This window comes from Leuciscus leuciscus (assembly GCF_965113295.1).
Source record: "Leuciscus leuciscus genome assembly, chromosome: 6".
In the NCBI taxonomy this organism is placed as follows: Eukaryota; Metazoa; Chordata; class Actinopteri; order Cypriniformes; family Leuciscidae; genus Leuciscus; species Leuciscus leuciscus.
Window position 1 is genome coordinate 8,237,895 of NC_138730.1, and position 16,708 is coordinate 8,254,602.

Below are 16,708 nucleotides of genomic sequence, written 5' to 3' on the forward strand. Positions count from 1 at the left end.
TGGCTATTACTATCATGGGATTAATATTATAACTATTATTATGTAGTAGTAATGTAGACAGACACTGTAACTAAAATAATTTTCCTTTGTTTAATTTTGACCAGATTGATGAATTTAACATTAAAAAGCACTATATATACATTTATATATATATAAAGTTGATTGGATTGGATTTTTTGCTGCCGCATCCTTCTCACCTTTTTTACCCCTGACCTGTTTTCATGCCTGCTAATAGAAAGGCACACTGCATCTGCTAGGCTGCAATGTAGTGGAGGGGTCTAAAGTTAAAGACATGTACTCTTAATTTAAAGTGTGTGTTGCACACAATTGATAATATTGAGCTGAAGCTTGACTTTACAAAATTAAATCGCAATATCTGTCAGAAAAATCGCAATAGATATTTTCCCCAAATCGCACAGCCCTAGTTTCAACTGATTTTTAGCATTATAATCCTCCAAATGCACACATTAGAAGATTCTTCCAGGACCACGTGACCACACACCTGTTGACTGTAGTAACATTTTCTCAGTGAAATGAGATCTCACGGGCATTAGACGCAATGGGGAAAACACTTTTTTCTCAGACTACTTCGCGAACCAATGGCTGAGCAGCAAAGCTGCACGAACCTATGGTGAGAAAGTCTGCCAGAGCCTGCTGAAATGGGCGGGGCTATCCCTCTATATAAGCGGGCATTCTGCTGACATTCGGCGGCTGAGAATGAAGCTCTGGCTCATTTTTTAGCCGGCGTTGATTTCAAAATGCCACATCTCACTGTCTTCACGGACCTCCCCTTGTTCTCCACCGTTCTCTTTCTCTAGAGCAGGGGTCTCCAACCTTTTTTCATTTGAGAGCTACTTTTTAACCCCCTGAGGTCGGCGGTATCGCCGGCGATACCAGGTCGCTTTTTTTTTATCAGTGTAAAAAACTCATAAATACTCTGTTGACTTTGATTTTCCATAGGAGTTTCATACATCAATCGATTCTGTTAAATGTGTATTATTTTTGTGTATACTCACAATAAAAACAAAGTGTTGTGCTTTTTGCCAAATAAAGAAAAATAAACACGAAGCGAGTTCTGCCTTCTCTCTGCCAGTGAAGTCCATTCTGAAACGAGTCCGAAAATGAACAATAACTCAGCAAATACTCAGTCAAACAGGCATACAGACACACAGGCATGAAGCTTGAATTCTCTTCTTTTAAATGAAGTAATTTATATAAAAAACAAATATTCTCATCTTGTGAAATCTGTATTAAAAGAGCGATTCCAGTCGAGCTCATTACAGCTAATTCAAATGTAATGTGACACGCCCACGGAGAGCGCGCGCTATTCAAACGCAAATGGCTGAGGCAATACCCTGTGAACGCCCCCATATCAGCTCGAGAAAACACAAGTTTATTCAGATCATTACTTGTTTACACCGTCTCGCAGCGCTGTGAGGAATAATAATAATGGAAAATGTACCTCAGAAGTGCGGGTATATCGAGGAGCGAGCTGAGGAATACTGTAGTAAGTTTTTTTCCTTCTCACGTGAATCGGGTTTCTGTTTATGAATGAATGAACGGCAGAGATGTGCGCTGTTTACCACAGCTCGCAAAAAGACAGTTTAAATTTAAATCGCGTGTGTGAATGAATGATGATGTTTTAGCAAACTGTATTGCTATACTGAGATGAGTAAAAATCGACTTAAATATGTTGAAATAAAATGTAGGCTATTTGTATAAGCAACGTATTAAACTGCAAATTAACATTTATATGCCCTAATATTTCATAAAAACAACGTTACAGTCAGGCGAAATATGAAAGACAACATTTTGTTGACTAGATTTGGGTACAGTTTTTACTGTAGAATATACTGCCACATCAAATAAGCTTTTGTTTAGCAATTTATATATATATATATATATAATACTATTTTTGTCAAAAATAAAGTCATCAACTAAGATGTTAGCTGTTCCAATGTTGGCTATATTCAAACTAATGAATACATAGATAAAATGTAGGCCTATAATCTTTTTTTTTTTTTTACAAAGAAAGAGTACACTTGAAATATTGTTGAAATTGTAATTATTGTTGTAATTGTAACCTTTTTAATAAAATAGCAAAACATATTTACAAGATAGATGTAAGCAAAATCTTAAATGGTCAATATAAGTCTTCTTCTAAATTGTCCTTGCATTGTGGCTCAGTCAGTGTCACACCTGAATGAATGGCTAATTATGCAGAGTGGGTGGGACATTGTATTCTCAGGTGTAGACCACTCCTCGTTCACGCCCCCCTCGCATATTGGCTTTCCAAGCAAAACCTGTTTTACATCAATTTAAATCAATGTATTGTTTTATGTGGACGATAAAGCAAGACTATTTTCACATAATTTTGAAGCCAGAACTCGAAGCGACAACATCCATTAGTCAAAAGTCTTATTGACACATATTTATTATGAGTTTTGTGGTCTTATTTCAGCAACTTTCATTTTTATTTTTTTCAATAACCACGCATAAACATTATTCTCTTAAAAATTCAAAAATATACATGCATGGTGATCACATATTTTGGTAGCCCTGTTTGTGCTATATAGAGTGAATTTACACCTTTGCCATTATCATGTTTATAAATAACTGAAAAAAGCACAAATGTCAGACCATGTCAGAACACCTCCAGGGCCCAGAAAACCACTCAGACTCCAGAGGGTTAAAAAGGAAAGTGGCCGAAGCTACTCATGTAATACAATACTTAAATCTCTTAAATAATGTCTCATAACTTCTATGTAAAGCGCTTTGAGGTCTCCGAAAAAGCGCTATATAAATGTAACAAATTATAACTCTCATATTAACAACTATCAAAACTGTTTTAGAAATAAAAGTTTTTGTAGGCCTAATTATACTGTAAAAACACAATTATAGTTGATTTTAGTTGATCATAACTAGAGATGAAATGGCATGAACATTTCATTTCATGGTTATAGTGACAAAAATTATCACGGTTATCACAGAATCCTGTTCAACACTACACAATGACATCAATTCACCAAGTTTTATGTTGAAAACCAGCAAATAACAAATAAAATTAGCATCAATATGCACTTTTTGTTTACATAAACATTAAAATAATAACATTAAAAATGATAGCCAGATTTTAAAAGAGTGTCTTCTTGCAACATGTTATCTACTAACATGCATCAAGTTCAAATCAAGTTTTGACAAAAAATATGAATTACTGACATTTACAATGCACATGATGATTAGCTTATCTTTTATTATTAGTAGTAAGATTCGGTCCGATTTGCCTGTCGTTACTATGCAACCATGCACTGCGCTCTCCACAACGACAAAGAAGTTTTAGTAGCTATTTCCACCACCGAGAAACGCTTGCTGTAGCTCTGCTTCAAGATTTATTCACGGAGAAGAGAAAAACACCTGTAGTGTTTGGGTGCACTCCCATCCTTCATGTTGACTGAGCTTTCAATGTTGTTACGGAGAGGGTGAAGCTGATTGGTTGGTTCTTGTCATATGACCGCGGTGCGTTTGTGGCATTCTGAAAAGTTGCGATTTTTTTCATCTCGCTGCTCCTGGAAAAAATGTGCGCGTCGCTTCAATTATGAGCGCGCTTGCCGCGCGCCTACATTTGAACGAACTTGAGCGCAAAAGACGCGATATGTGAACGGCCCCTTGGGCGAGCGACGTGTTGGAGACCCCTGCTCTAGAGCATGTGAGCTCATGCCAGTCTATGTCCCACATGTCTTACTCTCCCTGCAGTCAGGGGATTCCCCCGCGAGAGGATTCCCCTAGTGCTAGAGCACAACGCAGCTCGGCAAATGAGAATGACGTTCTCCCCTGTAATTATCAGATGAGACTCCTAGAGCATATTTTTTCCTAAAAGAGCATCTTTTCGCTGGCGCTTACCGGGACCACATCCACGCAAGCCGCGTTCATTAAAGAATGGCACTCTCATTGCGAGTGCGCTAGTCTCGCCTCACTGCGTTCGCGGACCGCTTTCTCTAAAGAGCATAATATAGAGAAACAATGGAGTCGCAGGGCTGAGGAAATGGGACTAAGTGAGCTCACGCCGGCCCATATTGATTTCCCAGTGCTGATTACACTGCGAGAGAGCGCACAACGCTGACAGCTCTGCAACTAAAACTGATGTTTCTCTATCTTGAGATACATAAGAGCATATCTCTCTCTGAGCGTCTTTTCGCCGGTGGTTGTTTTACAACTCCGTGCCAATGAACTAGTCGCTTGCCAGGGTCGCACCCACGCAAGCCGTGTTCATCAAAAATGGGCTTGCACTGCAAGACCCAGGCGCCGAAAGATGAGCTGGAAGTCAAGCCACGCCTCCGCCTAGCCATATGCTATCCATTTCTTCTCAATGCTGGAACAGGTGTTGTTCTCCCCCAGCCTGAAATACTTTAACCATTGGCCACTTGACCCCCGGAATGTTGAGCTGGATTTTGAGGACAATCAAATGAGGTTACTTGCTCACAGATCCGTGCTCCTCAGCAATTAGAAAGGCTTGGGACTCAGGATCAATATTACCAAGAGCTCACTGTCTTCCTGCCAGCTAACCTCGTCCCTGGGTGCAGTTCTGGATTCAGCCCAAATGCGGGCCACGCTCATGCCAGAACGAGCCTTGGTGATTCAACGGCTCGTGGCATCCTTCAAAGTTGGGTTCTCACCCCCCCCTCAGGAAGTTTCAGAGGATGCTGGGCCGATAGACCTCCCTACGAGAATCCTGAACTCTATTTCTGAGGCTAGAGCCCCGTCCACAAGACACCTCTATGCCCTTAAATTTCTGTCTTCTCCAACTGGACAAGGTGCTCTCTACTCCATTCTAAGCACAGGTTATTACTCTTTCTGCTTTTTCCCCCATCTGAGGATGAGCAGGAGCCTCAATTACTCTGCCCTGTTCTGGCTTTAAGAGTAGGCCCCCAAGTTAATAACTAATGATCTTTGCAACAGAAGTGAATCAATCAATCAAACCCAACTTAAGCTGGACAATAACTTTATTCTAGAGCTGCTGTAAAGCCAAAACAATCTCTGTTACTGTAATTTCTTATCACTGTAAAGCTGCTTTGAAAACATTCTATATTGTTAAAAGTGCTATATAAATGAAGGTGACTTGACTTGACTTGACTCCACCAGAGGCATGGCCTCATTCTGGGTATGGTCCAGCGGAGTGTCCATTTGCGACATTTGTGTGGTGGCCGACTGGTCCTCACCATCCACATTCGCCAGATACTAAAACAGTGATGTCCCTGCGCTACAAGCACGTGACCTGTCTGTGTAAGCTGGGCTTCGACCTCTACATGAGCTCAACCCGCTAGAACCCTCCATGTGACTCCGAGATGTAGTCTTAGTGCCTTTTTTTGGGCTATATAGCCCTATCTTAGCTGTAGATTATCTATTGCAGAACGCCTGCATATATAGAGGGATAGCCCCTCCCATTTTGGCGGGCTCTGGTGGCCTTTCTTACCATAGGTTCGTGCAGCTTCGCTGCTCATCCATTGGTTCGCATCATAGGCTCGCATCATAGGCTCATGCAGTTTCAATGTGTTATTCTATAATCTTCAGTTTCAATGTGTTATTCTATAATCTTCAGTAGTCAGAGAAAGAGGAGTTTTCCCTATTGCATCTAGCGTCGCAGTACTCATTCCCGTTATCTCAGAGAACTGAGTATGTTTTGTTTTACGGGAAGAAAAACGAAGGAGAAAAATAAGAATGTGTGATCTTTCTTGATACTCCACTTTTGTGGCATGTTTGTGGCTGCCAAGTTTTTACAGCCGATCAAAAGTCGTCAATATCAAACATGTTTAAAATGTATGATTTGGGATCATGCAGGCTCCGACGTGATCTTGAGCAGTAAAATAATCATAATGACACCACACAATTGAGGGTTTTTTGGACAAAAATGTATTTGCAACACGCATCGAATCGGGCCACACATCACTGGGTCGCTTGAGGTTGCAAATTGGGCTCAAAATCGGGCTTAAAACCACAATTCACACCTTCAGTCAGTGAAGCCGCTCCAACAGCCATTCATGAGAGAGTAAATGCTGAGACTATTCCCATCTTCCCACAGGAGGTGAAGAAGTGAGCAGGAGGAATTACTCCAGGAGAAATACTGCCATACTATTGTAAAAATGAAGTTTGAGGAAGAACCCTGCAGAATAAAAGATGAAAAAACAGAGGAAAAAATAGGTTGGTGTTGTCCATTCTCTTTAATGACTGATGAAGAACATTAAAATGAAAACTGACATATATTTGTGCTAAATTAAGAATTAACTTTTTTTTCCTCATTTGTCCGTTTTAAATTGAATTTAATATGTTGATTTTAGACCTGATGGAAGTGAATGAAGACAAACAGCATCATTTCACAAATGAAAATGTAATACTGACATATAAAAATGAAGACGAACAACATCTGTTTCAAAGACCTCATGATTTCAAAAATGAAGATGGAAATCTGGTCATTTCAAAGACTGAAGAGAATTTCACACAGAATCAAGCTGAAAAATCTGGAGTCAAAGAATTTTGCACCTGCTGTTTTACGTGCATGAATCAGACCTTAAGAAACACATGAGAATTCACACGGGAGAAAATCGGTTTACCTGCTCTGATTGTGGAAAGAGTTTCATACATAAAGGACACCTGAATAAGCACATGAGAATTCACACTGGAGTAAGACCATTCACATGCACTCAGTGTGGAAAGAGTTTCATAGATAAAAGACACCTAAAAGTGCACATGAGAGTTCACACTGGAGAGAGGCCGTATACATGCTCTCAGTGTGGGAAGAGTTTACGTCGCAAAGATGACTTAAATGTTCACATGAGAGTTCACACTGGAGAAAAACCGTTCACATGCACACAGTGTGGAAAGAGTTACACATCCAAAAACGTTCTCACCACTCATCTGCGCCGTCACTCTGATGTGAGATCATTCAGCTGTGATCAGTGTGATAAAACATTCATTTTGGCATCAAGCTTAAAAAACACCTTAAAATTCATACTGGTATAAAGCCTCACTTTTGTTCTTTATGTGGAAAGTGTTTTACACAACTGTACACACTGTTAAAAAAATCCGTAAATTTAGGGGTCCCTTTACCGTGGATTTGCTACGGATTCACTCCGTTTTGCGAAATACGGAAAGTTTGCTGTTGCGCAAGGCAGTATGGGTAGAATTTTCTCCCCCAGCCAGAATTTGCCGACGCCATTACACTCAGTGCGAGCCTGAAGTTCTGCGAGTCACATGGAAAGTTGGAAACAGGTTGGTTGTGTGTAATGAGAATAGGAATGGAGTGCCACCTCTCAAACAAAATATATTGAGTTAAACACATGATAAGCACGTTTTCTGTTCATTTACGTCTGCATGGCGGGAGTTCAGCTCTGGCACCCCTCGCCAGACAGTCGCCTTTCCCCCATGAAATGTAGGACAAATTATTAGTTGGTTAATTTTGTCTCGAAGGTTTCTAGGTTTTTAGCAGCATTCCAACCGGAGCTATAACGTTACAGGGTAACGTTAGTGTGGCTCGCAGCTGAGCACGGGACCTTTGCTGCTAGCTGCGTTGTCATTAGCATGTCGGCTGCGCTTCCTAAGTACCGGGTACGTCAAAAGCCCATTTTTTGTTCCCCCTCGTACATTAAATTGGTCTCGATAGGCAGTTGGTAGTCGTGTGTGTTTCATGTCGACATCTGAATGTGTGCGTTTCGCGTAATTTTGAAGCGTGAGTGGACGTTTGCTGCTAGCTGCGTTAGCAATAGGCCGCCGCCTGCGCTTCGTAAGTACGTCAAAAGCCAATTTTTTGTTCCTCGTACATGAAATTTGGTCTCGATAGTCAGTTGGTAGCCGTGTGTGTTTCATGGTAACATTTGAATGTGTGCGTTTTGCGTTATTTTGAAGCGTGGGTGGACGACGGACCGTTTGCCCAGCTAAAGTTAGCCCATAAGTTGGACGCGCGCGCGCCCGCCCGCGCGTGTGTGTGTGTGTAAATTAGCTACGTGTGTGTGTGTGTGTTGTTATAGCTCGCTGTGTTACTTTACCATCCAACTGAAAATGGCAATAATTAAAAGGGGTGATTATTAAGTAGAATCACATTTCCCCTGTGCATTATAAGACTTTCCATTCCCTAAAGTGAAAAAAGCAGTGAGGAAAACATTGCAGCCCAAAGAGAGTGGCCCATGCAGCCCAAAGCAGATTGCTTATTTGAAGGTATCTGAAAAGTAAATGTGCTGATCTGAATTTATTGTTTTCATATTGATTCTGTCTATCCTTCACTTGGCAAATTCAATCTCTTAAACATGTTGACTTGTAACATTTGTGGCTTTAACGCCCGGTCTTCGACTGATTACTTGAAACACTGCCGAACACACAGAAATAATAATAATGTCTTTTTTTTATGTGGCCATAGGGATTGCAGAAGGAAGCTTAACACGTACAGTAGCCTTGCTGTGCATATGTCACGAGCACATGTAGACAGTAGGAGCACACAAACATGGAACCGCAATGTGTCTGTACAGTTAAAGTGCTCGTTTAATTTTTGCAGCAGTGAATATGCTGATCTTAAAACTTTAAAGTGTCATTTGAGTGGCCACATAGATGAGGGTTTGACTGTAACATGTCCCTTTGATGGATGTTCTAAGACATTCAATGTAAAGTCATCCTTTTTAACGCATATTTCCAGATACCATAAAGGGTGGGATGTTACCAAGATAGCCCCAGTTCATATATGTGAACTAACAGAACGTTCTGTCCAAGGTGAAGGATCACATGTAGAACCTGTAGAACTTGAAGAACCTGAAAGTTTTAACATTGATGCAGAACAAAGTGATAATTTCTGCAGTGATCAAGTGAAAGACAACTTCACAGAGAGTCTTGCTCAGTTTTACTTGGGTTTACAGGCAAAATATTTGGTCCCAGCCTCCACAATAACAGAAATAGCAAATGAAATGAGAACTATAAGTGATATTCAACAGGAATATACTGTGGATGCACTAGCCCGTGAACTGGGGCAGTATGGTGTTCCAAAGGAGACTGTAACATCTCTTGGGAATAGTGTATACGAGCAGAGCCCTATGCACAAGGCATTACATGAAAAGGGTCATTTAACTACGCAACACAAGAGGCTGAAATATTACAAGTCACACTATGACTATGTTGAACCTGTTGAAGTCTTTCTTGGACGCAATCGCAGTGGCCAGAAGAGGCACTATCATTACATCCCAATACTGGAAACCCTCAAAGTAATTCTGAAACAGCAAGGTTTAGATCAGCACAGTCCTAGTTCAAATTCTGAAAATGATGTACTCTGTGATGTCACTGATGGGTGGGCCATCAAATCCAATGCAATGTTTTCCTCAGACCCAGACAGTTTAAAGGTAATGCTCTTTCAGGATGCTTTTGAGGTGGCTAATCCACTCGGATCTGCCAAGACAAAGCATAAAGTATTGGCTGTCTACTTCACACTTGGAAATTTTCATCCACACCAACGATCAACTGTTGATCAGATACAGTTGGCATTACTCTGTGTAGAGAAAGATTGCAAATACTTTGGAATGGATAAGATTTCCAATAAGCTAGTGTCAGACTTGTGTGAGCTGGAGGAAAGGGGCATATCTTTCAATGGAAAGATATATAAAGGCACTGTTGCGTGCATAATGGGAGATAATCTGGGCTCCCACATGATTGGTGGCTTTACAGAAAATTTCAGCACAGCTCAATATTTCTGCAGATACTGTTTGGCAACAAAAAGTGAATTTCAGTCGAACCCTCTCACAGTTTTCACTCATAGAAATCCAGCTGATCATAATGAGACTGTGCGGTTTCTAGAAAGTAACGATGAAGTACACACTCATCACGGTGTTAAATGTGACAGTGTTTTCAACAAACTGTCCAACTTTCATGTGTGTCAGCCAGGCTTACCAGCTTGTTTAGCTCATGATCTGTTTGAGGGGGTAGTAGATTATGATTTGGCATTGTTTTTGCAGTTCTTAATCAGAACACAAAAGTGGTTCAGTTATGAGGTTCTTAATGAAAGAATCATATCATTTCCTGGTGAAAGCAGCGACAAGCTAAACACTATTCCCACTACAGGAGCAAGGCTTGGAGGGCATGCAGCCCAAAACAGGTGGCTTTTGAGATTCTTGCCTGTTTTGGTGCATGACACAATTGAAGATGCTGATAATGAAGTATGGGGACTGGTACTACTTCTGAGGGAGCTTGTTGAATTTGTCTGTGCACCTCGGCTCTCAGAGTCGCAGATTGCTTTCATGAAGGGACTGATTGAACTGTATGTGGAATTGAGGCAAGAGTTATTTCCAAGAGTTCAACTTAGACCGAAACACCACTATCTGCTTCACTATGCACACTTGACTTTACAATTTGGCCCACTCATATATACTTGGACAATGCGCTTTGAATCAAAACATTCTTATTTTAAAAGGTGCATTAGGGCAAGTAAGAACTTCATAAATGTAACCAAGTCTCTGGCTGAACGGCACCAGTTGCTTCAGGCTTATCAGTCTTGTGGTACCTTGTTTAGTCCCCAGGTTCATGTCTCAGACTCAACACGGTTCTATCCAGAGCTCTATGACCAGGGGCCTCATTTATAAACGTTGCGTACGCACAAAAGAAGGCGTACGCCGCTCTCTACGCAATAATTGGTATTTATAAAAAGCAAACTTGACGGGAAAATGTGCGGTCCTTCACGCAAGCTCTGACCCAGGCGTACGCACAAAAACGGGTGAAATGAGAAATGGCGACACCGTCGGCAGACGGAAGAAACACGTGAAAGTGTGTCAAAGTGTGTGAAACTTTAGACCGTTGTGTAAAAAAAATGACAATACTGCCTCTCATAAATAACATGAAGACTTTACAAAGCAAGTCTTACAATTAACAGCCTACACGAACACCCGTTTGATCGATCAAAGTGTAAAACAAACAAAATCAAACGAAAATTACAACAGAAATGCTAATTAACACATATTTGCAAAAAGAAAAGTGAAATATGTTCTGCAATAATATTGGCATGTTGTGCAATTCATCCTCAGAAATAATATAGTAAACAGAACGAAATAATGTACAAAACTGATATTCTCGTCAATGTGTCCATCTGGCGGAGCAGATAGATGCAATTAGATAGATAGATAGATAATTAGGGAGATATATAGATAGATAAATAGATAGATGTATTAATTGTCCACTGGGGAAAGTTGTTTTCATAGTAAAACATTTCTTCATCAGCTACGGAATCATGGTATTCATGCATATGCCTTTAGTTTGTTTTATTTTTGATAAAATAACGTATGACGTATGCCTCAACTCTGGCGATGCACTAGACGCTTTTTTGCCTCAACTTTGATGTCCGACCATTTCTTCTTTATTTCGGCCACGGTCGAGGTTGTGAGGCTGCAGCATTTACGCCGTCTGCAACCTTTTGCCACTCAAGTGCCTTTTTGGCATTAGTAATGCCCACACTGTGCCCTCCAAACAACATTTTACTCCTCTTTTCCACCTCGCCAACGATAACTTCTACTTCACATTGAGTGAAGTTACGTTTTTTTTTTTTTTTCCTCTCTGTGTTTGCCATGATTTCGCAATCAATGAATATTAACTTGTGGGCGTTTCACGGACTATTTATGGGCATCTACGGGCGTGACATGAAGCCGCAAAAGCTGCGCTACATTTAGAATTGATTGTGATTTATTAAGGGAAAACTGCGTAGGATGTGCGTGCGCACGGTTTTATAAATCCGAATATTTCTGTGCGTACGCACGTCCTATGTTTCATCCGTACGCCACTTCTGACGCAAATCCTACGCAAAGTTTTATAAATGAGGCCCCAGAACATAAAGACAGTGGTTGAAGAATTTGATTTGAACTCAAGTAACTCAGTTGTCACAGAGAGAGTGCAGGTTAAAGGCACTACATATGCAAATGGAATGCTGGTCTTACTGAGCTATGCCAAAGGACAACTGCAGTTAGGACAAATAGCAAGCATTTTTGTAAAAAATGAAACTACTGTCCTACTTTTGCTTCGGGGGAAAACTGCCAGCTGGGTACCTGAGCTTGGACTCTATGAACTTGATGGAAATGCTTTTGACCTGTTCAGTTGCCATGATTTGAACAAAATTGATGATTATCATCCACTTTATTCTTACCAGAGAGGTTCTCGGTGGCTTATTCCTCTTAAACACACACCAACATGGAACTTGTGAAAAGCTATGTCAAGAAAGCAATGCCATCGCTCAGTAGCGATCAGATGGATACACTCATGGCTAAACTGGAGGAATTAGGAGTTCTCTCTGTAGATGACCTGAGCCTTGTGGACCCGGAGGACATTAAAGACACTCTGCCATTCATTCAGTGCAAAAGATTTGTCAGAGCTGTCAAAGCATTGGAAGCAGGTGAGTTTTTGCCCCTCTGTTTTAATGCAAGTTTTCTGAGACTACAAAGGTTTATTCAAAAAATGCAAAAAAAAAAGGTTGCCATCAGCTGTACATGGCAATAACTACCCTATAATTGGTTTTCGTAATTAGGTCCATTTGTATTCCTGGTGGACCCAAACTGGACATTGAGGACCAATGTATTAATTGATTCGTAACAATCGTGATGTGTTTAATTTATGGAGATGTGTGTCATGTCATCCATAGATTCACAAGCTCCACCGCAGTTCACCAGGCCTGGCCCCTCATCAACACCTGAGCCACAGAGGTTTCAGCTGCCCTCAACACCACCTGAGACAGCCGACTCCCCATCCCAAGACACATATTCTGTACCATGGCACAAATTTCCCTCAAAAGTCATGGATGATTTGCGTGAAAAGAAGTACATAATGGGGAAAGACAGACGAGAGATGGTTCGGATCGTCGCTGAAGATTACCTCCATAAACACCCAGGAAGACCTGGTAGACAAAAGCTGAGGGAACTCGCCAGTATGATTGTAGGACAATATCCTGCCTCCTTCAAGCTGACAGAGCCGTTTGGAAACAAACCTTTTGCAAAAGATGGTTCTGAAACTGTCTTTCGTCAGCTGGAACACAGAATTGAAAATATGAAGAGGCCACAAAGCTCACTGAAGAGGCGAGCAGGGGGTGAAAATTCAACAAATAAAAGGCCCAGGAATTCAGATCTGTATGGATGTGTGGCGTGGGATCCAATCATTGAGGGGACTGTGTGTAGAGAAGACCTGCTGTCTAAACGAGATGACTTGAAACGTGCCTTTCAAACCCGGGATCTTCAGGTGGGTCTGCAATCATCCATTATTTTCTTGTGTTGTAAGGACACGTGAAATTGTAGGACACATTGTGAAATTGTAGATCGTCTGACATCACTACGCCCATAGTCTATTGAAATTGATACCCTGTTTTATTATTTTAATTGGTTAGTTTGACTAACTGTTCGACTGTTTGACTAACTGCCTCATATCTTTAGGAGTCATCTGTTCGAAAATTGATGACTGAAACATATCCCATTCAGCGTGAAATCCTCAACGATGCTGATACCCCTATTGCCGTTGTAAAGGACGAGTGGCCGTTCCTGTTTGAAGTTCCTCACCTGTTTGATCATGCATCTAAACTCCTTGGCTTCTCTGTACAAAACAAGCTGGCACAGGTGTGTTGTTACTGTTATTATTATGATTGTGCTGTGCTGCTCCATATGGAGAGAATTTTGTCTTTATTAATCAATCAAAAAAAGATTTGCAACCAAAAAGAGAGTTGAGACCAAAAAAGATAAACTGGCAACCAATCAAATAGAATAAATTGGATGAACAATCAAATAGAATAGATTTGAGACCAAAAATCAGGAAGTGGCAACCAAAAAAGCAAAACATATGAGATCAAAACAGAACAGAACAGGTTGCAAATGAAAATGAAATAATTCGATTTTTTTTTTTTTTTTTTTTTTATTCTCTCCATAGCTGCATTTTTTGGAGGCCAAACGAAAATGAGTGTTAGTCTTATGTACCTGTACAAAATTAACACCTTGAACCTTGAACAGGAACTTTCCAAAAAAGAAAAGGGGATCAATGACTTCCTTGACTCCAAAGGGATGAAGACGGGCGAAGGTCCAATACAGCTCATCTGTGGCATTGCAAATTACTTCAAGGAAGACTCTTATAAACTCTTCGACAAAAAAGAGGTAGATGTTGTAAATTTTAAACTGTGTGCAATATGATTATTTGCATCCAGTGGTGAACCAAGTAACCAATCACAGTATGAAGTATAGATTCCCCTAATTGTGCTGCTGATATTCTCTATAAACTCTCTCTCTATAAACTATTTACATTAATGTCTGTGCTTAATGGCTACCTCTGTCTGATGAAGACACTAGCTGATAGTTAATTTGCCAGCAGGTTTGTGTGCACTGGAAACATTAATTCATGTGTCATTTCTGTCACCAAAACAGATCTCTGCAGATCCTGAAGTCGAACTCCCAGTGACCCCATGCATCCTAGTCAGAGGTTTGTAGTTAAATATTTTTGGTATCTCAGCGAGCTGTTTTATAAGCTGTTGTTTTGTCGTATTTATTAAAGAAATGTTTTGCTTGCCTTAAAATATAAGATAATTTTTTTTGTACATGGTGCTCAGAATTGTTCTTTTTTTCTTTTTTTTTTCTTTTTATCTGTGTTTAAGGTGACCAGCAATTCAAGATTGCTCTTGATGGGTTACTTGTCAATGACCACATCACCTCTCCCATTGTGGCCTTGAGCTACGTCTTCTCCATGTTTTATGTCTGCAACGTTCAATACCCACCGGAGATGGCTTTTACTCTCGAATTCATGCAAAGGTAAGCACTCATTGTTTGGAAATACTTTGTAAATGTGACTTTGCCGTGCCTTTCTGCACCCGACCTGCTTTTTGTCAATCTACACCAAACCCCTTTGTCTGAGATGTACAAGCTCAAAATGTGTCGCCACATGCTGTGAGCTTTTAGATCAGCTGTTATTGGCTTATGATCCCCCTGAATATGGATTTGTTTGTAGATTTCGTAGCTCCCTGTTGAAGACTATTGTTGGAATAAATGTGTCATATTTTTTAAAATGGCAGGTAACATGCTTTTTGCTTTACATAGTGTCCCAAGTCAATAAAAAACAAAACAAACATAACATGATTCTAGTTGGGAAATGGAGCAAAAACATATTTTTCTTAGAATGGTTTCTTGACACAAAATTCGTTTGAGCTATCTCTTTAAAACCATTAGCACCTGAGACCAGGTTATGTCAGTGGTGGTCAAACCTTTTCATGTCAAAGACACACAAACTGAAATGTATTTGGCTGCAGACTCCAACCTCAAAATATGTTGTTCCAGGGACCCCCTCCAGAAGCAAAGACTAAACATATTCATTTAAAAAAATAATACATGCTGGATTCATGCCCAAGTGTTAATATTTTGATGTGTAACATGCACTGAATGTCACAGTTGATCCACTCCATGTTTGAGTAACCCCCAGGACAGTCCGTGTTCAAATGTGCTGTTACACCTTTTGATAGGACGATGTCAACTGTGTTTTCTATCCCCTTCTGTGTTCTGTGCATTTATAATATCCCTGCACACATGTTGAGGATGCATGCTGTCATGTGTTGGTGATAAGCAGACTTCTCGCCCTTGCAAACATTTCTGTATATGCGCAGTGGGAATGCATGTGTCTTGAAAAGACAAAGGAAGAGATAAGCTTAGCCACTGGCACCAGCACCACAACAACATTGGGTACTAGACAGATGGTCAACTAGAATGATAGAGAGGTTCACACATAGGGGCATATTGAAGAAAACAAATGTATGATTTTATTGAACTGCTCCACTCCTGTCAAGCCACACTACACGTGCAAACTTTGTCTGCATCTCACTATTATTATTATTTTTTTCTCAGAGTTTTCTTTGGGATCAATCCTGAGCGAGGCTCCAAGGCAGAGAAGAAGGGGAAGAAACGGCACTTCATTCCTCCACAGGTGTGCAAGCTGGTTTCTCAGCTGAAGGAATTTGAATGCAAGCAGAAGGAATCTGAGTGGGCCATTTGAGCTGTTCTGAAAGCTCAGAAAAGACCTTTTTGGACTGAATGCACACACACACACACACACACACACACACACACACACACACACACACACACACACACACACACACACACACACACACACACACACACACACACACACACAGACACAGACACAGACACACACAGACACACACAGACACACACACAGACACACACACAGACACACACACAGACACACACACAGACACACACAGACACAGAGCTTGGGAGTAGAAAAACAGATGTTTACAGTATTATGTGAGTTCAGATGTTTTAACTAGATGCCCACAACACACATGCTGCAGTTTCAAATCCCCCATGTTAAGGGGGATTCCAGGTAGAGCTTTGCCTGTCAATGTGGCGTTGGAGGTGTAAGTTTTATTTTTTGCAGAAATCTCTTTATGCCATGTTGCACAGAGTCATCCTTCTAAGGTCATGGTTGTTATTGCTGCACTGATGTTTTATAGAAAAGTTGTAAAATTTTAATACTTCTAATGTTCTATTTGTTTTTTGTAGAAAGGTCAGACACTGGTTGCAGAGCTCTGCCTGTCGGTGTGATATGTGGAGTTGGAGGTGTAGGTTTCTGCATCCTCCTGGAGGGGGCTCCTCATTTTGCACTGACAGGTGAGACAGCAACAGCAATGCTGGCAGTTTTATTGTCTTATTTTGTCAATGTCTTT

General features: G+C 40.7%; 2 protein-coding genes across 2 annotated transcripts in view; one reads left to right on the plus strand and one right to left on the minus strand.

Moving 5' to 3' along the window:
* The window catches only part of LOC309501952 (uncharacterized protein), a 69,277-nt gene extending 57,438 nt beyond the window's left edge, over nt 1–11,839 (minus strand). The window contains exon 1 of the mRNA XM_082174250.1: nt 11,533–11,839. The gene's annotated coding sequence lies outside the window, so the exon portion shown is untranslated. The remainder of the gene's footprint in view (nt 1–11,532) is intronic.
* Nucleotides 11,840–12,195: 356 nt separating this feature from the next.
* LOC309500521 (uncharacterized protein) lies at nt 12,196–16,231 on the plus strand (the record flags this gene model as incomplete). Its single annotated transcript, XM_082172130.1, has 7 exons — nt 12,196–12,397; nt 12,644–13,233; nt 13,425–13,604; nt 13,992–14,132; nt 14,400–14,454; nt 14,627–14,780; nt 15,864–16,231. 7 exons carry the CDS (start codon nt 12,196–12,198, stop codon nt 16,009–16,011), a joined length of 1,470 nt encoding a protein of 489 aa, XP_082028256.1. The 3' UTR covers nt 16,012–16,231.
* Nucleotides 16,232–16,708: the final 477 nt, after the last annotated feature.